At 34.7% G+C, this 26,123-nt stretch overlaps 1 protein-coding gene across 3 annotated transcripts in view; it reads left to right on the top strand.

Moving 5' to 3' along the window:
• The window catches only part of g (adaptor-related protein complex 3, delta 1 subunit-like garnet), a 563,264-nt gene that overhangs the window by 306,307 nt on the left and 230,834 nt on the right, over window positions 1-26,123 (top strand). For all 3 annotated transcript variants that reach the window (XM_090410782.1, XM_090410781.1, XM_090410783.1), the window contains 2 exons: window positions 4,809-4,954; window positions 15,018-15,110. In XM_090410782.1, coding sequence (XP_090266908.1) covers window positions 4,809-4,954; window positions 15,018-15,110 — 239 coding nt within the window. The remainder of the gene's footprint in view (window positions 1-4,808; window positions 4,955-15,017; window positions 15,111-26,123) is intronic.

Raw genomic sequence — 26,123 nt, 5'->3', positions numbered from 1 at the left:
TAGTAAAGAACATATTAACAAGTAGAGATAAGGAAGTTATAATTCCTCTTTATAAGACCTTGGTACACCCACATCTGGATTACTGTGCTCAAGTATGGTCCCCTTTGTTTCTTGGGGATGTGGAAGCAGTGGAGAGGATTCAGAGGTGAGTGTCCTATGAGAATAGATTGGAGGTGTGTGGATTGCAGAAGTTCGTTGATAGGAGAAAAAGATGGGATATGATAGAAACATTTAAGTTGTTTAAAGGGTTTTTATAGGCTAGATGCAAGGGAAATGCTTCAGCATTTTGCTAGAGGAACCAGAACGGGTGGGGGGGGGGGGGTCATCCCTGGAAGTGGAATAAAGGTGTGGTCAGTAGGAGGTGTGAGGACCAGATTTTTTTGCTTGAAGAGTGGTGAATGAGTAGAATAGTTGCCCTCAGTTTTGAGTGCTTTTTCTTTTTATGATAGATTGTGTGGATAGATTTTATGATGTGTGGAAGATGCGCCTTGGACAATGCTGTATGCAGATGACATCTTGCTGTGTGTAGATTCAAGAGAAGAAGCGGGAACTAAACTGGAAAGATGGAGAAAAGTACTGGAAGAGAGAGGTATGAGACTGAGCAGAAGTAAGACGGAGTATATGTGTTGCGCAGTGGGTGGTGGCAGCCAGGAGACAGATCTGGAGCTGGAAGGAAATGTCATCAGGAAGGTGAGAGACTTTAGATACTTAGGTTCAACAGTGGAAGAAGATGGAGGAGCTGAGAAGGAAGTGGGATGTAGGATACAAGCGGGTTGGAGAAACTATAGGGAGATGGCTGGAGTGTTATGCGATAAGAGGGTGCCGATCAATCTGAAAGGCAAAATTTATAGGACAGTAGTGAGGCCAGCTATGACATATGCTATAGAAACTGTGGCCCTGAGGAAAAATAACATCAGCAGGATGGAAGTAGCAGAGATGAGAATGCTTAGGTGGATGTGCGGTGTGACCAGAAAGAATTGTCTGAGAAATGACTATGTCAGGGGAACAGTGAAAGTTACGAACTTAGGAGCGAAAATACAGGAGGCAAGGTTGAGATGGTTTGGTCCTGTGATGAGGAGGGAGGACGAATATGTGGGAAGATGGGTCATGCAGATGGATGTGCAAGGAAGGCGGAAGCATGGGCGGCCAAAGAAGAGATGGAGGGAGCTGGTAAAAGAGGACTTGAAGATGAACAACTTGGATGTGGTGACAGCCCAAGACAGGAGGGTGTGGAGGAGACTCATTACAAACAGTGACCCCACTTAAGTGGGAGAAGCTGCAGAAGAAGAAGAAGAATTGTGTGGATAGATCGATTCTCCTGTGATTAGTCTTTGCACTCCAGGTAAGTGGCCGTATAATAATATTCCTCATGTACTTCACTTGTTCTGTCCGGTGTCACCACAATGAAGCAGCTTGCAAGACTTGAAAGGGTTTCTTTGCCTTCACTTAGATAAAGGATTAAACAAGAATATAATTTCTTGTGAAGTATAATAGGATTTACATCATGAAACATATGGAAACAACTACCGTGTCAGAGTATAACTTTAGTTTCATATAAACCAAAATAAACACTTGACATTTCGAGCTTCACATTAAGGTCATATGCATATATACAGAGAAACAAGTTGCACTACAATCTACATGGCATGCTAAAGTTGCTGACCAATCTTGACAACTATTGCCTGACCTCTGGTGGGAAAAAAACCCTTACATCAAAGGTAGAGTCCTATTATCTATTAGGTTACAAAATTATTTATAAACATGTCGGGCAGAAATTTTTTCTGTAGGAGAAGAATTGTGTCACTGATTGGGACATTTGTGAAAAGGACTGAAATGTCAAACTGACTAATAAATCATCTTTGCTGAGTGTTATGTTTTTAATTTTTATAAAGTGTTGTGTGTTCTTTATGTAGGAGAGGGAATGACCTACCAACTCCTTCAGTGTTGACGCTAATTTCTTGGCTAGGTGATAATTAGGGCTGTCTATTCCCTCAAATATCGGCCGAAGCAGAACGTTGTGTTTGTGTACCTTGGGAACACCATATATTCTGGAAGAATGGGTGTAATGGGGTATAAGTTTTTTAACGGTGTCTGATGGCCAAGAAGTGACAGACTTAAGTAATTTCACCATTTTTTTCTTTATTCTGTTCGTTGGATTATAGTTAACTAGTTGTTGGAAGTTTATTTTTCACTTGGTTAGACTATAATAAATTTAGTTTAATCCTTTATCCAAGTGTGAGCAAACAAAGTTTGCGCCTGAAAGTATCTTCAGGACTGGGGTAAGGTAGTACAACACTGGGAAACTCGTTAATGCAAAACCCATCTCCTTGCAGATATGTATAATGTTATGCATTAAGGGAAGGGCCACTACCCAGACTAGTTTCGACCTTTATTGAAGTCTCTTCTACTACCTTACCCCAGTCCCCAGTTGTGCTACCTTACCCCGGTCCTGAAGATACTTTCAGACGCAAACTTTGTTTGCTCACACTTGGATAAAGGATTAAACTAAATTTATTATAGTCTAACCAAGTGAAAAATAAACTTTCAACATCTTTCTCTAAATCCAGAGTAATTTAATAAAAAGGTGGCACACCTTTTGGCAACTCCTATAGGTAAAGATGACCTCACTATTGATTCTGCCTGATATCTCCACGTCTGGACCTGGCTTCCACTGAAGAAACCTCAATAAAGGTCGAAACTAGTCTGGCTAGTGGCCCTTCCCTTAATGCATAACATTATACATATCCGCAAGGAGATGTTTTGCATTATGGGAGATACTGAGATGAGAGTGATGTTAGCTTGGCCCACCTTTGCAACGAGTTGCCCGGTGTTGTACTACCTTACCCCAGTCCTGAAGATACTTTCAGGCGCAAACTTTGTTTGCTCACACTTGGATAAAGGATTAAACTAAATTTATTATATTTTAACTAGTTGATTCATCTGATGGATGTAAGTCAATTTGTCGAGGATGACTGCTGCATTACCTTTGTCCGATTTTGTTATAATTATATCTTGATTAGCTTTTATTGACTTGATTGCTGCTAGTTCTATTTTTGTGAGATTGCTACATATGGTTTTCTTTTTATTCAAAACATTGCTGGTTTCTAAATGAATTTTATCAGCTATATTATTTGGAAGAGACTTAATGCCTCTTTTTATGTGGTATATAACATCCAGTTTATTAACAGTTCTAGGTGCTACTCTGAAGTTTAGACCTTTATCGAGTAATGCAAGTTAACCATTATTTAAGATGTGGCTAGATAGATTGATCACATGATTATTGCTTGCATGTGGTTGGTCACTCCTCATCTTACTTGTTTGTTGTTCACTGTTGGAGTTGTTTTCCAGGGAAGAGATATCCTGATTGGTTAGATTTGTATGATTGACATTCAAATTTTGCCATTGTTTTAAAGTATGAAATTTGGTCTTAAATTTTTCTTTATTACCTTAGCTGAATTATCAGTGATTCTTTCAATCACACTCAAAATATCTGGATTCATGTAACTAGAGAGTTCGGATTGTAAATTTAAAACTTGATTCTGGGTCATTGCTAGATTTTTATGAGCTGCTTGAATTTGTTCTCTAAGTATTTCTTTCTCTGTACGTGCATAGATACAAAGTGTTTTAGCAGAAGTAAATTTCTTTTCTAGCTTGATGCAGTTAGGAATAAGATTGCTGTCTCTGCATCTCTTCAGTTGTTTCCATAAGTTACATAATATATTCTGATCACTGTGTAAGCATTGAAGGAAAGGATATAATAGGATTTCTGACCAAATGTGAAACTTTCTGTAATATTCAACTTATCTGATTATTATTACACATTATCTTACCTGGTTCACTGCGTTGTTATTTCTCTGTTTGCTTCTTACCTTTCTTGTCCTTCCTGTACCTCTCTAATCACTTTTTGACTTTTCCTATTCATGTGTCTAATAATTCATTTTAGCCTTGATTTGCAGAGTTAATTCATTTTCGATTTCCTCATTAGTTTTGAATTGGCATGATTTCCTTGGGGCAATCCTCATTCATAATCTCACTATTCAGGATTGCATTTCACTTTGTTGCTGTCTTGTTTTTGGTGCCATTTGACAGTATTGTTTTAATATTACAATATTTCAATGAGATATCAAAAGTGTATCTGATACAATAAAAACATGAAACCAGTAGCAGTGTACTATAAAAACTAATTATTCTAATTAAAAAACAAACAAACAGTAAAACAGATATAAAATCACCTATTTCAGAGGAGTGTTAAAGGAACTTATGTTATAACACTTCTTCTTAATTCACTACTATATATTCTAATGATTTTCACTTTCTCGCTCTTCATTATCACACTGTGCGTGTATCCCATAAGGAAAGAAACTTGTATGTTTAAAATAAAAAAAAAAAAAAAAAAAGCCAAGTACTGAGGTGGAAAATGATTGGCTGCAACTGAAAAGCAACTTCTTACCATTAGTTGTTAATGATTAAAATGTAAATTGCTCTCTATAATTTGAATAAATTATAGAGAGCAATTTACATAATAGCAACAATATCACTAGTTATTAGAAATATTATTAGTAAAGTAATTGCTTCTAAATCACAACTAAACTCCTGCTTCCTTCGTACTTGTTCCACTTATTTTTTATACATATGAGATGTTTTATTATGAAATCAATAACAACCACATTAGTGCTTTTTATTGGTATAATTGAACTGTACTTTGATGTTAAAAATAACTGGGATAATTTGCTTACTTTTCTTAATTTCATATATACATTTCTTTAAAAATCACTTTCACTGCATGAATTTATATTGAATGTTTTCAGGCCTGTTCAGTTCTTCATTTAGTGAAACATCTGGTTAAACTTCAAGCCAAAGGGGAGAAAATAGCAGAAGATTTACAAGCATTATTTACTGGAGAACTTAATCCAGTAGCACCAAAAGCTCAGAAGAAGGTTCCTGTTCCTGAAGGGTTAGAAATCTTTTTTTTTTTTTTTAAGTTAAAAAAAAAAAAGAGTTTTTACTGAACCTACCATTATCTTAATTGTAACTGTAATGGTTTTTTGGATCATATTTCATTTTCTTAACCCTATGTAGGTCTTAAAGTTTGAGAGACTTGATATTATGTTGTTCATATATGTATCAGATAAAATAAGGTACTTCAGATACCTTTTTCTGCATATGACTAAAGTCTTTAGTAACTGACTTTTTTTTTTTGATTCTTGTACTTTGGGACAGTAGATATCTTATTTAATGAAAATATTAGACGTCATTATTTTGTAATCAAATAAAAGAAATTTTATTTGATTAAAATTGGCAAATATCAGAATGGGGAACTGGACAATGAGACTTACTTCTGTGGTCCCACAGAAGGTTCTACTAAGGTAGAAGTGGAGGAATTTTTTCAGGCTTTAGAGAAAGCAACTGATACAATGGAAAATGGGAAAGTTAGTCCTTGTTGGGGGATCTAAATATCAGAGTAGGAAATGATTGTCAGACATACAAAAATATTTGGGGAAAATTTTGAGAAGAGTAAAGCTAATAATAAGGTCAAATACCTGTTGGATTTCTGTTCAGGACATGGACTGGTTATTACTAACACAATGTTCCAACATAAAAATGTGCACAAATTCACATCAAGAGAAGAAGCAAGGAATAAGAAAAGTCTCATTGACTATGTTATTGTTGATAGTGATGTTTTCTCACTGGTGCAGGACACTAGAGTGTACATTGAAATTGGAAGTGATCACCATTTATTCTTGAGCAAGATAAAATTGAATTTTATATTGAAAAGAAGAACATGTAAGAAAGTTTTAAAGTTAATAAAAGTTGAACAGGTCTTAGGTGTAAACTGTAGACTAAAATACACAAACATTATTGAAGAAAAAATGAAAGAGTTTGAGAACAGGAACCAAACCTTGGAGATTTAGTAGCAAATCCTGAAGAAAACATTGATTCAGCCAGAGTCGTATAGTGAATTTGCCTGCAAGGATAGAAAAATCAGAACTCCATGGTGGAGTTCTGATTTTTCTAGTTAGAGACAGTGAAGGAAAAGAAGAAAGCATATCAAAAGTTCCTGGCAAATAAGTCATCTTATACTCTTAGAGAATACAGAGAGAGAGAGAGACAAATGTTAGAAAGCTAAACAGTGTGTAACACTAGCTAAACAGAAGTCATGGGAGAACTTTGGCAGGAACATAGAAAATAAATATCAAGGTGGCAAAATATTCTGGAGGCTGTTGAAAAAGCTCAAAAATGGAGGAAAGAGTGTGCTGTAAAAGGAATTAGAGATGATAAAGGTGACATGAAAACTTGTGAAAAGATATCCTTGATGCATGGTGTAATTACTTCAAAAAAATTGCTAAATGAAACAAGCAGTGATCACAGCACAATGATAAAAAAACACTCAACAGACATGCAATCAGGAATACATATCTATACTTGAAATAGAAAAAAAAAACATCAAAAGCCTGGTGGTTTTTTCCTACTTCAACCTGAAATGTGGAAAGTCAGCAGGAGTAGATGATATTCGACAAGAAATGCTCAAGTATGGAGGTCTTGCAGTGGCAGCACTGCATTCATCCCTCTGTTCAGAAGGCCTGGACAGAAGGATGAATTTCAGATGATTGGAATAGAGCTCTCATAGTACCCATATATAAAAAGGAAAATATAACTGATTGTCAGAATTACAGTGGTATTTCCCTAATGAGTGTTCCTGGTAAAATTTATGCAAGTATACTTGAGAAACGGTTGAGAAGAATTGTGGAAGAAAAGCTTATTGAAGAACAACCTGGATTCAGGCCAAATAGAGGCTGTCAGGATCAGATCTTCACTTTATGCCAAATAGTTGAGAAATCATGAAAAATATCAAAGGTCTATATTTAAGTTTTTGTAGACTTACAAAAGGCATACGACAAGGTGCCATGAGAAATGCTTTCAAAATGCTACAGTTATCTGGTGTTAATGGAGCATTATATCAAGCGATAATTAGTCTTTATTTGAGTTGTAAGTCACCAGTTGTAATTGAAGGAAGTACAGGAAAATGGTTTGATGTTAACTCTGCTGTCAGACAAGGATGTACATTATCCCCTCTGTTATTCATTATCTATGTGGATCACATTATGAAAGAAAGTGACATTATGCCTGACATTAGAATTGCATATGTCAAACTTAGCTCTTTCCTTTATGCAGATGATGTTATACTTGTAAATAAATCCAGTACAAGTCTGCAAGATTCCCTGACTAAGTTGAATAGCTGAAGTAATAGATTTGGTATGAAGGTCAGCAACAACAAGACAAAGACAATGAAAATAGCTAGGAGCATTGAAAATATCAACTGCATTGTGAATGGAGAACCTATAGAACAAGTAAAACATTTCAGCTACTTATGCATGATTTTTAGACAACAGAATCAATAAAGCTGGTATGGTAGCATGGCAACTGAATAAATTTATATGGAATAAGAGAGAAATTAGTCAGAACGCTATATGAACTGTATACAAGACAGTGTTCAAACCAATTTTAACTTATGGATCTGAGAGCTGTGTTAGAAATAAAACCTTGACCAAAGACTAGAGACCACAGATACGAGAGTCCTGAGAAAGATTAGAGGCATGAACAGATGGCATCAATGGCAATATCATATTAAAAATGAGAATATTAGGAAAGAACTTGATATTATTAGCATCCAGGAATGTGTTAGTAGAGATAATCTCAGGTGGTATGGTCACTTAAACAGAATGCAGTGAGTTAAGATTAGCAAAACAAGTGTTCTCTGCCAGGTTGACAGGAAAAAGACTTAGAGGAAAACCAAGATATAGGTGGATTGATACAGTAAAAAGTGCTATATAAAATAGAAATATAAGATCTAATAATAATGTTGGAGACTTGACAGGTAACGGATTGATTTGGGGGAAAATTGTAGATAGGAAGTTAGTAATAATGTAATTTTTATTTACATTATTACTGCATATGATGATAAAAGAAACAAAAATAAACCTTTGACATAGGAGTCACTGCTTAAAATACGTTCACTCTGCCCAGGAATCCATATAGTCTCCTTTCATTAGTGCTTTGATTAGGTTTCACTAGCTTGACAACTTTTTCAAACTGTCGATTCTCATCAGAGACCGTATAAAAATCCAGGTAGAATGAGGATATTGAAGATGTCATCAATGATACTTAATGTCGTCATTAAATAACTTGCCACATTACATAATTAATAGTAGTTAAATGTTAGAAACAATTCAGGCTGTAACTAACAACTGAACTAAAGTCTTGACTTTCCACCTTCTAATGTTGGCTAAAAAGTTTACAGTTGTTAGATTGGAATTGGTCTCAAAATGACTGCCTCCCAAATTTTTGGTAGGTTAATGAAGCCAAGAATTTATGCATATCAGAAACAGCTGTCACCATCTCATATACTTAAACCCAAATTAGTATTGTCTGAAATAATGAGTTCTACCTGGATTTTCTGAGTTGTAGAGTTTAAAAACCTGATTATCCAGAAGTGAAATCTTCCCTATTTATCTGTATCAAAGATCAGTTAACTTGGGAACCAGCTTAACAATCCTCAACTTGGTTATTAGAATTTAACCTAGAACAGACTTTCTTCTGTTCAAGGTTAAAATGGCAGTCTAGCATTATGATACCAGAAATACTGCCACAAGGCACCCTTTCTACTGCGAGTAATCTTTTCATGCTTCTGTTCTTGACATCCATATTTTTGATCTAATATACCATAATGATATGTAATATGCATCATAATTTATATAGGAAGTTATTATACTAACTCAAAGGGATGGCATGCAAAATAGAATTGGAACATATGTGGCTGACTGACAGGCATCAGCGACTGATGTGCAGAGCCCCTGAAACTAATGAAAAGGAGGGTAACCAATGGGGAATTATAAGGGTCTGTGCTTAGATCATTGTTATTTAAATTACTTAAAATACGTTGACTCTGCCCAGAATCCATATAGTCTCCTTTTATTAGTGCATTGATTAGATTTCACTGGCTTGACAACTTTTTCAAATTGTTAGTTCTGATCAGAGACAACATAGAAACCCAGATAGAATAAGGATTGCTATGGTCAGACATGGTTGCATAAGTTTCAGAGAAATAAGGAAACAGCAGAAAAGATTCAGCATTGGGTAAGATAATATCTAACCCATGGAATAAATTGCATATGAAAACAGACTAAAGGAATGTTACCTTAAGAGTTTGTAAATCAGAGTTAAAAGATAGAAACATTAAGTTTCTAAGGGTATCTTACAGTATAAATACAAGGTAAAGTGTAAAGGTGATAAGTGTGTATGTGTGTGTGGGGGTCATCCTTTGAAGCTAAGTATAAGTATGATCAGGAAGTGCATGTGAAGTCCAGGTTCTTCTCATGGAATGCAATAGCTGAACAGAATAAGCTACTAGTGTTGAATGCATCTTCAATGTTTTTTTCAGTTTATTTAGGCATAGTATGGTCTGCATAGGACCCCTTCCTCAATGAGCCCTGCCTCCCTGGAGGTACCAGTATAATATAAGTAAACATATAAATAATATGTTTATTTATAAATAATCTAAGTAAACAGTATAAACAAACAGTAGAATAAAATCATGAACAGCGAATTAACAACAAGCATTTATCAGATGACTTAGCATCAAAAATCAAAAGCAGATAAATGTATAAGCAACAAAATCAGAAGTTAAGTTAAAAATAATTACTATTATTAAATGATTTGGCTTCATGGATATCTCCAGACTAATATTAACCATAAGCTTGGAGAAATTATTAACCAGATCTCTCTCACACACACACACGTGCGCAGTAGCAAACAAATTAAGCCTAACAAGCTGAATTTTTGTCTAAGGTTTTGATTTGGTTTTTGTTTCATTTCACAGTAATTTTGGTTTTAGATCACTATTTTGATTGAGTGCTGCATGTTTTAATTGCCTCTGATGTTTATTAGTACTGATGTGCATTTTGAATAGTGTAAACAAGTTGACATTCATAGTATTTATTCATTTTGTGTAACTATAAAATGGATACATCTCCAAGAAAGCATTCAGATATATGTACTCTTTGTTAGCACACACTTATGACTCAAAAACAAATTGCCAGTGAGTGTGGTGTTGGTTTGGGAAGTTTAGATAGACAGGTACCTTTTCTCCTGACAGAAAAGGAAAATGTGAGCAAAAAAGAAAAACTGCACCTTACTCAAGGTCATTTACTAGTTAGGAAAAGCAAAATGAATTCAAGATTGTCTGCCATAGACTTAAATAGAGACTTGGCAGCTAGTGGGATTAATGTTTCTGACATGACAGTTTGTCAAAGATTGTTGAAAGCAGGGAGGACTGCCCACAGACCAAAAAAGAAACAACTGTTGACAAAGGCTATACAGAAAAAGGGGCTCCAATGGGCAAAAGTACAAAGATTGGGCTGTTGAGAAGTGGAAGAAGGTCATATTCTCAGATGAGAGCTATTTCTTTGTCCAAGGAGAGCAAGTACCCTATGTTTGCAAATACAACTGAAGACTTCTCCTGCACACCTTCAAGCTCTTAAGCACCTAGCTAAAAAGACGTTCTGGGGTTGTTTTACACATAATGGTCCATGATTACTTGTGCCTGTTGACGGTATGATGAAAGTGACTAAGGTCTTGCGTAGAGGTTATTTTTTACTTGACTTAGAGAGTCTTCTGTACAATTTTGAGATAAACATGGCCTGTTTGTCCTAGCATTTTTCATGCACTCTTTCCATTCAGATTTTTTTCCTTTTTCTTTTAATTGTATCTATATATATATATATATATATATATATATTTATTTATTTATTTAATTATTTATTTATTTTATTTTTTAATAAGTTAGGAAATTTAATGACCTTTTTTTTAGTTATCTTACATTAGCTGCTTAGCAGGTGCCTTTGAATTGTCAGTTATTGTTTGATTAGCTTTGTACTGAAGATGCCTTTGATACTTAGATGAAAATTATACTAATAAAATGATATTTTGTGAGTTTATTCCAGTATTATAATTTATTTACATCCCTCCCCCTTTCTACCTATGAAGAGTTGTAAATCTATGATGTGTTAGTACCTTGGGAAGGTGGGCTGTTTTTTTTTTATTTATTTATTTATTTATTTATAAACCTATATTTTATATGTTTATTTGTTGTTCTTACATAATCCAGAAATCATGCTCTAGATACCAAACATGGAATTTTTTCCAAGCCACTTCAGGCCTTCAGTAAGCAGGGTGACTATCTCACATGCAGAATTCATTCCCCAATCGCAGACATTAATGAATATCCATGCCTATAGCAAGGTACAAGCCTCACAGCCTCTTGGTTAGAGAGCTCAAACTAGCCATTTATGACCTACTAAATACCACTTGGATATAATTGGCATTACTAAGACAAGACAAAAACAAATGAGATCTTATTAAATAGTAAGTACAGGATGTTATTTACAGGCAATAATGATCAAGGAATGGAAGAAGTAGCAATAGCATTCAACACCAAACATGAATAAACTTTTTGATTAGAAGGCAATTTCAGGTATTTATGTTGGCAAACAAAATGGGAAAATGGACACTGAAACGTATTTGTGACTACGGTGTCCCACAAAACATTCTCTTAAGGAAGAAGTGCAGGAATTTTTTGAGTCATTAGAGCAGCCACCAGCCATACAGAAAAGTTTTGGAAAAATTTTGAGATAAAAGCAAGGCTAATAATAATGGTATCTGCTGGATTTCTGCTCAGGATACGAACTAGTCATTACTAACACCATGTTGCAACATAAAGATGTGCACGAGTACATGGAGAAAGAAGACACAAGAAATAAAAGCCTCATTGACTATGTCATTATTGATAAGGATGTCTACATCTTGGTTCAAGATACATGAGTGTACAGAGGATTTGAAATTGGTAGTGATCATCACTTAGTTTTAAGTAGGATAAAAATGAATATCACATTGAAAAGAACAGTATGTACACAAGTTTTAAAAAAGAATTAAAGTTGAGCAGCTTATACAGCTAAACTGCATACTTTGTATAATATACGAACAATACTGAAGAAAGAATGAAACAGTTCAAAATGAACTGTTATTCAAAAATGAATAACTTGTGATTGTCACTTAGTTTTAAGGGTTTTTTTTATTTTGCTATAAATACCATATGTGCACACTAAGGATTTTTTTTTCCTGTTATTCATTTTATATTCTTTGATATTTTTTTTTTTTTTTTTTTTTTTTTTTTTATGTAGTCTGAAAAACCCTGTTCATGAAACTTTTCCAAGCCACTTCATGCCTCAGATTAGTAGGGTGGAGTTTGGTGGTCTCACAGGCAGATGAATTTCATCAGGTGATGAAATTCATCTGCCACCTAAAGACAATCACAAACATCCATGCCCAGGGCAGGATTCAAACCCCACAGCCTGTTGGTTAGAAAACGGATAAAAGTAGGATAAAAAATGAATATCACATTGAAAAGAACAGTTATGTAAGAAAGTTTTAAAAGAAAAGTTGAGCAGCTTTTGCAGATAAACTGTAGATTCAACTATATAAACACTATTGAATTAAAAAAGAAACAGTTTGAAAACAAGAACCAAATTTTTGGAGTCTCGTTGGCAAACTCTGAAGAAAACATTGATTTACCCATTGAGGCATGTGGTGAAGTAGTCTGCAAGATGAACACAAGAGGATAAAGAACTCACTTCTTGTCCATGACTGCCATGTGTTCATGGCAGTCATGGACAAGAAGAAAGCATATTGAAAATTCCCAACAAATAAGTAGACAGATGCATTAAAAAATACAAACAAAAAAAAAAAAATGTAAGAGACTAAGCTATGTGTAGAAGTAGCTAAACAAAAGTCATGGGAAAAACCTCAGTAATCATATAGAAATTAAATATCAGACATGGAGGAAATAATATAAAGAATAATAAGATACCATTATCTTAGACATGGAGGAAAGAATACTCTAAAAGGAATCAAAAATGATAAAGTGACATGAAAACTGAAGATAAAAATATCCTGGATTTTGAAAGACTACTAAATGAAACAAGCAGTGACAGGAAGAGAGCAGAAAATTTCCAAGAGGAATACGAACAGGAGTTCATATCAATACTTGAGGTAGAAAAAGCCATCAAAAACTTGAACTGTTGAAAGGCAGCTGGAGTTGATAACATTCAGCCAGAAATGCTTTAATTTAATATGGAGATATAAACGTTTTGCAGTGGCTACACTGCATAATTCAAAAGGCATGTAAGAAAATCAAATTGTAGATGACTAGAGCAGAATCTCTCATAGTGTTCTTATAAGAAATGAAAACTGAAAGTGAGCATTGAAGACAAATTTCTTTACTGAGTGTTCCTGGTGAGATTTATACAAGCATATTTGAAAAGAGGCTTAGAAAAATGGAGAAGAAAAACTTATAGAGAAACAAACTGAAAAGAGACTGAGAAAAATGAGAAGATAATTGTGATTGTCTGTGAAAATACTAGTGGTGGTTGTCGGCAGTAGATGGCATGGGTAGCAGTTACGGTTCATTGCAGTTGGTGGATTGAGTGGTGCTGACAGAGTTGTAGAGTAGGTGCCCTCCCTCAATGAGTCTTTGGATTCCCTGGAGGTGTCATGTAATAATAATAAACTTTTGGCTGGGTTCAGGCCAAATAGAGATTGTCAGGATCAGATTTTCACTTTACAACAAATAATTGAAATCATGAAAATATATCAAGGTTCTTTATGTAACTTTGTATAACAGGAAAGTATATGACAAGGTGCCCAGAGAAAACCTTTTCAAAATGCTACAATTACGTGAATAAATGAAACATACAGAGCAATACAGTCTATATTTAAGTTGTAAGTCAGCAGTTTGAATTGAAGGAAATATGGTAAAATCAGTTGTAAGATAAGGATGCACATTATCTCCACTCCCATTTATCATTTATATGGATCACCTTATGAAAGAAATTGTATTATACCTAATATTAAAATTGGAGATATAAACATAACTCTTTGCTTTATGCAGATGCTGTACTCCTAGATACATCCAACACAAGTCTTCAGGATTCTCTAACTAATTGAATAACAACCGCAATAAGTTTGGCATGGAAATCAGCAATAAAAACACAAAACTATGAAAATAGGCAGGAACATAGGACATTTTAGCTGCATTCTCAATTGTGAACATATTAGAACAAGTTAAATATTTCAGCTATTTAGCCACAATTTTTAGTGGAGATGAAATTAAACTTGGAAATGCAACAGAATTAGCAAAGCTGATATGTTAGGGGAAACAAATGAATAGATTTATTTGGAGTGAGAGAGAAATTAGTCAAGTAACTAAACTTGCATTATATAAGACAGTGTCCAAACCAGCACTTGATCAAAGATTATAAGACATTGATATGAGAGTTCTGAGAAAAATTAGTGGCCTGAATAGATTGAATCAATGGCAGAATCATATTAAAAATGAAGACATTAGGAAGGAACTAGACATTGTTAGCATTCAGGAAAATGTGAGCAGGACTGATCTAAGGTGGTATGGTTACTTAAACAGAATGGGAAAGGAAATATTAGCAAAACAGGTGTTTGATGATATTTGGCAGAAAAAGACCATATAGGTGTTAGATACAACAACATTGTAGTGCTGAGTAATTGTTTGTGGAAAATTGTTGATAGAAGACTAAAATTGTTTGTGGAAAATTGTTGATAGAAGACTAAAATTGTTTGTGGAAAATTGTTGATAGAAGATTAATAACAATGTAAATTTAATTGTGATATGATATGGTTCCTCATTAGATAACTAACAAGCAGTGGAAGGCTTTTTCTTGTATTTGTATAATCTGGAAAACTTCCAGTGGTAGAATAGCTATTAGTGACTAACTGCCAGTAAGACCAATGCCTCAAGCGTTGGATGGAGAGTTGCTCTTACAAGCGACTCATCTAAAAGTCAGTATTTTGAACATGATATTCCTAAAATGTTTTGAATATTTTAATTTTGCAGTTATTTTTCAGTATTAAAGAAATGCTAAATCTTTCAGCCTTGATTTGGATCAGTGGATTAATGAACCGCCATCAGAATCTTCAGAAGAAGAGGAATATACTGGTGATATTTTCATCAAAACAGATCATAGGCAAGTTATATCTCTTCCATTTTATTTATAATTTTAGATTTTTGTTTTTCTTTTGAATGGAATAAAGTTGAAAATAAATGTGATTATTTATCTTGCATGTGTATAACAAACCTCGATGTAGTTTTTAATAGAACTCTCACAAATTTTTAAATCTATAAATATTTAAAGGTAAAAAAAAAAAAAAAAACTAATAGAGTTGTGATTTAATTAACTCTTGAACACAATCTTTGTGAACATCCCAGAAAAGCTGCTTTACTGAATTTGAAGTTCACCATATGAGGATAGTTTTTTAACCATTTTTGAGAATTTTTTTTGTTATATCCATGAGTAAAATACCTGTAAAAAAAGATAGGTCGCAGAAATGCTGTTGTTAAAAGTAATGTACATGATTATAAATGCAAAAGATTAGTGTGAAGAAAAATCTCTTGGACTTCAATTTTATCCACAAATTTTTATATATGTGAATCCTGCCATGAAAGATGTCAAATATCATACCTTTAGTGGGCTAAGGATTTGATAATCTGGGAGCTCTGTTTAGAACTCCTGACAAACATAGATTACTTTTTTTTGGTGGAAGAGTAGATGCACTATTCACTTGCTATTCAGACTGGTAAATGGGAATACACTACAATATAGACCATAAAAAGCTTAGATTGGGTCTACTCGCACATTCCTAAATGCTAAAAATGTCAAGTTCCTTTCAAATATCTTTGTTTTGAATATGATTCTTCCATTAATGCAATATGTTCTAAATTGTGCTAAATAGCTGAAATATTTTTTGTTTTATAGGTTGCCAGATTCTCAGAATGTAGCTGATATTTTCATCATTTCCACTAATTTCATAGTCTTTTTATTGCTTACATGCAGATTCTCATAGAGATTTGTTACAGGATTTGTCGGTTTAGTTAAAGAATTCTGAAGACTTCTGGATTTATTTAGGAGTACATCACATCTCCATAAAGAGTTCATATTGACATCTCCACTTTTGATATAATGTGTAATGTCATACACCTGATTTAATATCAGACCATCTTCTTGTATCTTCTTCACTTCCTATTGCTGAATGACAGACTATATATTGTTGATTATAATGTCTCATTTATTGCATACAAACGTATAATTTTTCCAATCTAAAAAAACTATATAAGAATATAAGAAGGATATGTTCCCAAGGTCTTAAACTGAAAATCTGAATCTGACACATTCTCTGTTTTGCTTGAACCTAGCTTGTTCTTCCTGAAGTTTCCCTTCCACCATTTTTCTTAGCTTCTTCTCAAGTATGCTTACATAAATCTTACCTGGAAAACTCAGTTGGGAAATTCCTCTGTAATTCTCACATTATTTTATTTCAGTTTTTTTTATAAAGTTGGACACTGAGGGTTCTGTTCCAGTGATGCATAATTGAATCTTCTGAACTTGCAGTTCAGCCACTATCAAATTATACCTTCATATTTGAGCATTTATGTTTGAATATCATCCAGCTACTTTTCCATTTTTCAGATGTCTGATGGCTTTTTTCTACCTGAAATACTGATATATTTCTTAAATATTTTCTATTCCTGTTCTGTCACTGCTTGTTTAATTTAAGTCTCAGAGTAATCAATCCAGATATCCAGGGTATTTTTAGTTTTCCTGTAATAACCTTTATCGCTGACATTTTTAAAAGTGTACCACTTTAAAAAGTTATTACATAGAATACCTACTAGGTAGTATACCAGATTGAACTTAATACTTTTCCATATCAACTAGTGAATATTCTAGGTGTGACTGAAGTGTGCATATCATTACTGAGGGCAAGATTATGTATTCTCATCATGAAGCAAATCTTGTAAGACTTATTTATGACATTCCTACCCACAAAAGGCTGTGAACCTTTTTACAAGTTACAGTTTGTTTAGCACAGTTTTAACAAATGCACACTGTGTATTTGTTAGAAGTTTTTAGTAGTTTGTTATAACGATTGCTGTAGTGAGGATTGCATATGTGGCATTTTTTCCCCTGACCCACTCTAGGTCTTCAGTAAGTAGGTGGTATAATCATCGTGCCCATTTAAATGCAGAGTTGAAGCACTCTCTTCATGTGAGTTCTAGGCTTACTATGGAGGTGGTCAGTAGCAATAATATTAATCCGTGTCTCTCTGAATTCCATCTTACCTTGAACAGCCATGTAATGTCAAGCAGAGAGAAACAGTTATGTTTGGGGAAAGACTTGCAAAATACACTTCTTGAATATATTTATGGCCTCATCTTCAACCTTAATGCCCATGTCCATCCTCTCTTTATATTTGCTAACAAACTTGTTTGTCTGTTGTTGTTTTTTTAATTGTTTTTCTCAGTTGCACTTTTTCATCTCCAAGGTTGATTTTTTTTTTGCATATGTTTGCTTTAATAGATATGCTAGATTATTATAATGTTTGCAATTCATAGTTCTCCCTTTTTCCAGATGAACTGATCAAACAGGTAGAAATGCTGAACTACTTGTTCTTAGTATCATTGCCACCTGAATTGTCACATTCCTCCCAGAATACCAGACAGTCATAACTGATTACCAAATATCTCTTACTCTCTTTCACACTAATGATCTTTTATTATACCTTACAAGAAATTATATTTTTGTTTTCATCTGTATTTTACTCTAGCATAAGATTGCATGAAGTATCTTTAACAACTTTGCTGTTTGGCACATGACCTTAGATCAAGTTTCTCTTGGTATCCCATAATGCATGGCATACTTCCCTCATATGGCATGTCTAATGCTGCAAGTATGGTAAGAGTTACAACCCAGATTGAGATATCATAGTGATGAGATTGTGAGATCCTAACGACTTCCAATCTGATAAGCCAAGCATATATAGTATCTCTACTCTCCATCCAACAGGCCATAGCTTTTTTGTGTTGGGCCCATACACGAGAGGTTGGTTAATCAACCTATAGTAAGTTAGTTCGTTTCATGTCAGAAGAGATTTGGGAAAGAATGAACTTGTTCACATTGCATTTGAAGGTCTGTGCATTGCATTCCTTGGGAAAACACATGGGAGTGGAGTCTGTTTCAGAATACAGCAGCAATAGGAATGAAGGAGGAAGAAGAGAAACATATTCTATGAGTGTGGAGTTGGACTGTGAAGAGATGTTGGGTGATGGCATCCTCAACAGATCCCTAAAAATACCAATGCAACACAGAAAAGAGCAATCAGACTGATTAATGACTCATCTTTTACCAACTCCAATTACTCTCACAGGTGTTTAGCATTGGGTATTTTTGGAGATCTCTTGGAGGACGCCTTCCCAGATGTGTAACCAGTATACTCGATGAATAGGCAGACTTGGATTTGTATAAGGTTTATAGCTGTTGGAGATAATGTCTTGAGCAAAAGAGGAATCCTTATTTTTTGGCCAAATGCTGAGGAAACAGTGGCTGTAATGTTTTTATGCCAAAAGAGTCTTGATCTCATGGTAATCCCAAGAGGAGAGCTCTCATCATATCTAGAGATATGGGTGTTGTCAAAGGTAAACTTTTGAATCCTACTGTAGTACTGCTTTGGAATATCTTTAGATGGTAGACAATTATTGTCTCCTGATGTTGAGATCACCATCCTGAAGTAACTTAAAAAAGAGTCACTTCATACTTCAGGATGTTGTAGATTTTTGAATTATCTAGCCGCCTCTGAACTATCTAACCCTTAGCCTACTCACACACTCATTGTGACTGGTTAATAGCAACATAATTTAAAACAGATGGGGAGAGTATCACTGTATTATTAGTATACTTTGGATTTGAGATTGTGGTATTTTTTTCACTAGGTTGGAAGATGCTTTGTATTCAAACTTTTGTTTCCTTATGCTAAGGTAAAATAAAAGATTTCTTGTTAAGTAAATATACTCTCCAGCTAAGGGAAAACAATGTGCTTTATTTGAGATCAAGTATTGTAAATGCATGGTAATACACAATTTTGCTGTTTTTACTTGAGAAATATGATTTTTGCTATCCAGATAGATCTCATTACTCCATAGATGATTTTTTTTGAGGATTGAGACATATCCGTATAGTGATGCTCACTGTAATATATATATGTGGCATAATGGATTTACTCAGCTGAAAGACATATTTTTTAAAAATATTAAATGACTGGAAGCTGAGAGATAAAAAAATAAAACACTGTGTTTATTCAGCACGACTAGTTTCGTCTTTAAGAAGACTTCTTCAGGTGCATAAAAAAGAGAGAAACAACCAACAAAAACTGTGAAGGAATAAAGTCTAAACAACAAAGCTTTAGCATGAAAAGGTAAATAAATTAAAGCATTAGTGTCTGGATATTTAAAGCTGCTCACTGTGTAACTGTGTAAGCCAAAGTTTTATGGCAGCACAATGACAGTCTGAGAGATTATAACTAAGGTTGTTGTTAAGTTGTATTGGATTAAGGGAGATTTCTTTATATTCAACTATTCTTCTTTCCAGTTCATCATAGCAATGAAAGATATTATCAGATTTGTCTCATAAAACTGAATGGACTGGGTTTTCCTCATTAGTGTTAGAATTCAGAACATGGTTGGACGGAGCACTAGCTCTTGTTCGGCCATATGTAATGTCTCCTTGATGTTCTTCAATACACAATTTGATGGATTTCTCTGTCTGGCCAAAATAAGGTTTATCACAGTTACACCAGATCTGGAAAACGCCAGGATATTTAAGATTGTCATGTCTTTGTTTGGGTTGGTTCAGTAAGGAACGGAGTTTTGGAAGAGGAGTGAATGAAGTCTGGATGTTGTATTTCTTAAGAACCTTTGCCCAGTTTTGGTGAAAAAGAGCTGATATATGATAGAGAAATGTGACCTCTTTCACTATTTGTGTCTGTACTATGGCAAGGAAGTGGATTGAAAAGTAATTTATTAATTGTTTTCTTGGAATAGCCATTCTCTTGAAAAGTAGTAAGTAGAAACTGAAGTTCTTTGTTGATATCTTCTTCTTCACCCAGGAGTGAGCAAGCACGATTGCCTAGTATAGAGATGATTCCAAATTTTTGAGATGGATAATGGTGGGATTCAGGTGGTCAAGGAAGTTCTGAAAAGATTTAGGACTGTGCTGCAGATTGAAAAGATGTCATTTATATATCTCAGCCATATTCTTGGTTTTAAAGGAAAAGATGAGATAGCTTTCTCTTCGAAATATTCCAGATATATGTTTGCTAGTATTAGCGATAATGGGTTGTCCATGGCTAAGCCAGAATTCTGTTTGTAAATAGTGTCTTTAAACTTGAAATAGCTGGAATTAATGCAGTGAGTTAATAAAGACATAACTTTTTTTAATAATTTCTCTTTTAGTAGCATAAGGACTTCTTCTGTAGGAACATTAGTAAATAAACAAGGAGATGATATCAAAACTGGCCATGATTTCTTCTTTTTTAATATTAATAGTTTTTATACTGGAAACAAAATTGACGGAATTGTTAATGAAAGAAGAGGATGAGCCTGAAAAACATTTAAAAGGTTTAACTAAATATTTTGAAAGCTTATAAGTGGGTGAATCAATTCCTTCTGCAGTAGGTCTTAATGGAGTGTTCTCTTTATGGATTTTTTGTAATCCATATAATCTAGGAATTAATAGATGAAGAGAGCGAAGGGCTAATTGAATATTCCTAAGAAATCCCATAGTTGCTCTAAGAAGGTTATTAGTACGGTTGTAGAGTTCTCGAGTTGGATCTCTGTCAAGGATCGAGTAAGTATCTGTTTACAGCAACTGTAATATTTTGTTGTTATAATCTTCAGTGTTTGGGATGACAGTGGCATTTATCAGCCAAAAGAATGATTTGGTTTGGTTGTAGTTTTTTAATCGCTCGACGTTCTGTTGGAGAGATGTTGTCTGCAGGGGAGTTTTGCATTTTTAATAATAAAAATAGATTCCATATGGAGAAGGTTAGCTTCTTGAGTAGGAAGGAATGAGGTAGCTTTTTCAATTTTTGTAAGCAACAGTTCCTTTGGATGGATTTCAGAGACAACACGAAATTAAAACCTTTGAGAATATTCTTTTCAGCACTGGAAAGGTTATAGTGGATTTGTTAATAACAATCTTCTCAGGACAGAGTTGTGATTTTGATTTCAAAGATGTTTCTTGTTTTTGCTTTAGAGCTTCGAATTTTCTTTAAAGTCTTTTGGAAGTCTCTGACGTTTCTGTAAGTTGCCTCATCATAAAGGCTAGAGATGTGGCATAATGGATTTACACATCTAGCCTTTATGAGTTTTGCAAAAAAAAAAAACCTGTTAAGTAATCTTTCATCTCCTGTTTGTTTTCTGTGGTTTGCAGCGGGATTGCTAACTCTTTTTTTTTTTTTCTATAACTTCTATGCGAGAAGCTGAAAGATCTCATGTATGGACATGCATCAGTGAATATCAAGAAGATCTGGAGGTTTTAGTCCGTGGGAAATAATTCATGAGGAAAGCATTTCCACAGAATTGAGACAGATGGAATGAAAGATGAATGGGAGTAGCAGGGTTGGTAAGTCATCAATTCATCTAGAAGGATGTTGGGCAGCTGTTGCTCATGTCACTTTAGGTTTAATAATTTGGCAATGATAGATTCCAATTCCATTGATCAATGCTTTGGAAACACCTCTGTAAGACAGTGGCTGGGGAGAGTGGTGGGAGGGATCACTAATTAAGCAAACTGTCTTCTTCTGGGCAGTATCAAGAATTTTTATAGTTTTTTTTTTTTTTTTTTTTTTAACTATTCCAGTATTGCGAGCACTATTTCATGGTCAGGCAGGTTTGGATTTTTGTACAGAGTTAATAGCTGGATGTATGAAAAGTAATGTCTTGAGTGGGGGGGGGGGACATTTTTTTCCATTTGCCTGTATGTGTGTGTATACCACAAGATTTGGATTTTTCACCTACACATTAAACTAAAAAATAAATTAAACCATTAATAAAGAGGTGGGTGTGTTATCCAAGAGTGGTTGGATCATTTCAGACTGATAAAAGGAGGTGCTGGGTAAGACAGAAAAAAATTAGAAAGGAAAGAAGGATGCAATAGATGATAAAAAGGTATAATTATGTATGGAAGGGGTTGATGAGGAGGTTGACATTTATTCAGTCGGGTATCACTGCTTGTTTCATGTAGCAGTCTTTCAAAGCAATTACTCTAGACATTTAGAATATCCTTATCTTACTTTTTTATGTCAAGTCCTAATCCTAATCCTGGGGCCTCCCGTCTTTGAGAGGGTTGCAGCTAATTATTAGGAAGATATGATGCAAGGTGGTGTCCCGTTGCCTTCCTTGGCGTAAATATTTATGACTATAGCCATGTGTGTTCACAGGGCTGTTTGCCTGTTCTGGGGGACAAAAAACCCAAGTTTCTGGGTGAAAAAAAAAAAACAACCTACCTCCATATGAGGCCGGCTAACTTGCCTTTCGTCGAAAGAGACCAGATAAAGGTTCCTCACATCACTGATGGGAATCAAATCCAGGTCTTTCCGACAAAGGGCTTCATCTATACCAACTGAACGGTGGAAGCTCTGGTTTTGTAAAAGTAAATTTATACATTCATGTTATTGCAAATGATTCAAAGGTGAATATCTAGTTGTTCTGCTGATGATGCTAATCTGTATTTCAGTGACCCTGTCCACTTGACTTGAAATCAGATGCATAACTTTCTTGACACTAATGACTTCAATACAAGTAACTTAACAATAGTTCACTGATAATGGATAATTATAAATTTATTTTCAGTATAAATTGGACATTTTAATCAAAATAACAGATCATCATCAGTGACCATTGACAAGTTCAAAAGATAAAACTTAGTTGAAAAGGCTGAATAAAGGTTCCTCACATCACTGATGTGAAGAACCTTTGAACACCATGGATTTCACGTTTCAAAGCAAGAGCCACAAGCTACAATGGTGATAGGACATTACTAATAGTTTGTTTTTATTTAAAAAAAACAACAACCTACAGTTGTTAAAAATAAGAATTTCCAAAACTTTCAGTAAATATATACTGTCATTCCAATTTAGGTTTAGGCAATGTAACAGAGCCTCAGACCTCTCTAGAAATAAGCATTCAAATTTAAAATATCACCTATAAATAAGACATGCCATCGACCAAAGGATTTTATGATCTGAGCTGTAGATCACTCTTTTAGTTGAAGGCATGTTTGGTTGTACAAAATGCAGCATCAGTAATTGGTTTGTCCAAAATAAGCATAACTGCAGTGAAAATTTATCCTTGGATGGTCCTTAGGACAGTTTCTCAATAGAATCAAACATAAGATTCTCTTATGTTTGATCCTATGGTATCATTTAATGAATAATAAACTGAAAAAAAAATAAAAGCTTAATGATGCAGCATTTCTGAATGTGTCCCTATAGTTTTAAGAACAAATAGGGTGGGCATGAAATGGATGGGCAACCTTGATTCATGCAAGATATCCATAAGATGTGGAAGGAATTTTGGAACATTAGGGGCGATAGGAGTTATGCAATACATAAAGTGCAGGCTAGAAAAGTTACAAGTATTGTGCAGAAAAGCTAAATTGAAGTATGAAACAAAATTAGCTGTGTAGACTGAAGGCATCCTAAAAGAATTTTATCATTGTGGTAGAGTAACTTGACTGAATTCAACAGTACCAGTTTGGCTGAACATTAATTTAGCACACATGCAGATATATCATCTGCCTTATAGCCGGATTCTTATCCAGGTTATGGAACAGCTCTGGAACCTTCTTCTCATGCACCTCTATCTCTTCATCCAATGTAGTAGCAACATCATATCACATACACATACAACAGTGTTGCTATCATATTGAATGTAGAGATAGCAATACTGTGCACCATTATCAGAACTTGTGTCAGAAGCATATACAGTTGTTCAAATAATCAGTGCTCACTTTACTAAGGTCAATCAACCTGTTGTATGTGATAATGGCACACAGTGTTGCTATCTCTTCATCCAATGTGATATGGTGAGTGTTGCTGCTACATTGGATGAAGAGATAGAAGTGCATGAGGAGGTTCTACTAGAGCTCTTGCATAACCTGGATAAGAATTCAGCTATAAGGAGACAGATGATATATCTGCATGTGTGCTAAAGTAATGTTCAGCCAAACTGGTTGGGCACCTGACATGATTTTATAATTTGAGTCTAGCACAGGATAGATTTCACAGAGTCTGTTTGTACACGGGCAATGCAGAAACTCATTTATCTAACCTGTCACCATCTTTGGAGTGGTGGTGTAGATTTTAGAGAAGTTTGTAAGAACTCAAATACAGAAATGAGATGACATACAAGCTATACTTTGCAAGGAACAGTTATGGTTTTTTAAAGGAAGATCATGCCTGAGTATAATTTGCTGATATTTTATAATATTATGGCTGAGTTGGTTAAAGGGAATGGATACACTGTGATAATGTTGGACTTAACTAAGATGTTTCATAGAATATGGCATGTAAGGCTATAAACTAAAGAAGCCAAGAAATTATATTCTTGGCTTCTTTATCCAAGTGTAAGCAAACAAAGTTTGTGCATGAAGCAATTTCGTGACTGGGTTATTTGTATATAGAGGCTAATGACTTCACATCAATTGCCTTAGTATCCCATAATGCAAGGCACATATACTTACAGACATGTATAATGCACTCTGAGTGATCTACAAGATCGCAACAAATCAGAGTGACCCCAAAGGATCGCTACTAAACTTATCATTGCTAACCTGAATCACTCCAGGACAGGAATCTCAGTAGCATCTCCCAGTGACAGGCAAAAACCAACCACCATACAGAGCTTCTCTACTCGCCTGGACACAAGCTCCACCAGACCCAGAAATCATTTCTTCATGGCAATTCTTCGATGGGGCTCGGATAACCTTGTCAATTTCAACCCTTGCAAAACAGTTCTGCCTTGTTCCCACAAAAAACTAACCATATTATCCCAGACTTACCTTTGACAACAGCGAAATCTCTAAGCAAGAGGAGATCTCTCTTCTTGGGATTACCTTGAAATCAAGACTCTCTTGTTGGCATGAACACATAACAACCATTCCCTTCTATTCCCTTCTCAGCATCCAAAAAATTAGGATATCTCTTTTGTTCAAGGCATTACTTTACTCCCAGGCAGCTATTAACTCTGCACAAATCACAAATCTGCCCATCCATTGAGTACTGCTCACATCTTGGGGGGGGGGGGGGACTAGTTGTAAGCGCTGCCTAAATGATTACAATTCATCTCTTACCAACTCACTTTCATATAGGCATCTAGTATTTACTGCATGACTGCATGCATCTTCTATAAATATTTCTGTAGTAAATGTACATCAGAACTATCATCAATAAATTTTTCCTCTCACTACCAATCTATTGAAAAACACATTCAGCTACCATCCAACAATCCCTTCACAGTCAAACTCCATGTTCATAGAATAAGTTTCTCATCCTTCTCCTTCATCCCTACTGCTGTATTCTGGAACAGCCTTCCCTCCCATGTGTTTCCCAAGGAATACAATGCATGGGCCTTCAAATTCAATGTGAACAAGTTCCTCATTTCCCAATTTTCTTCCTATATGTGGTACTAACGCACTATAGATTGACTAACTAATCATTCGTGTATGGACCCAACATAAATTAGAAACTCATCTTGCCATACTCCCCCCCCCCCCCCCCAGCAGTCGTTTTGTCATCACTGTCATAACATAAAACAATTGGTAACTTAAACATTTTTCTTTCTACATGAAAGACTTCATAAACATCTGCTTTCTAGTTCCAAAAATTTCCTTATTTCTCTCTCTCACAGTAATATTATAGGTTCTTTTCACTCTATGCATGTGCCATTACATTTTATGGAGACAGAAACATGTGTTGGAGTAATTTCTTTACTTTTAATTATGAAAATAACACTTGACGTTTTGAGCTCTGTATTGAGGTCAAAATCAGGAACACATGCATAGGACACAAGCCACAAGTTACATATATACAGTATGCACAACATATGAAATAGACAACTATTCTTTTTTTAAAAAAAAAGTTAATTT

Source organism: Typopeltis vanoorti, chromosome 20, assembly GCF_054136105.1.
Source record: "Typopeltis vanoorti isolate ZY-2024b chromosome 20, IOZ_Tvanoo_1.0, whole genome shotgun sequence".
NCBI classification, from domain to species: domain Eukaryota; kingdom Metazoa; phylum Arthropoda; class Arachnida; order Uropygi; family Thelyphonidae; genus Typopeltis; species Typopeltis vanoorti.
This window is presented reverse-complemented; position numbering and strand designations above follow the sequence as displayed.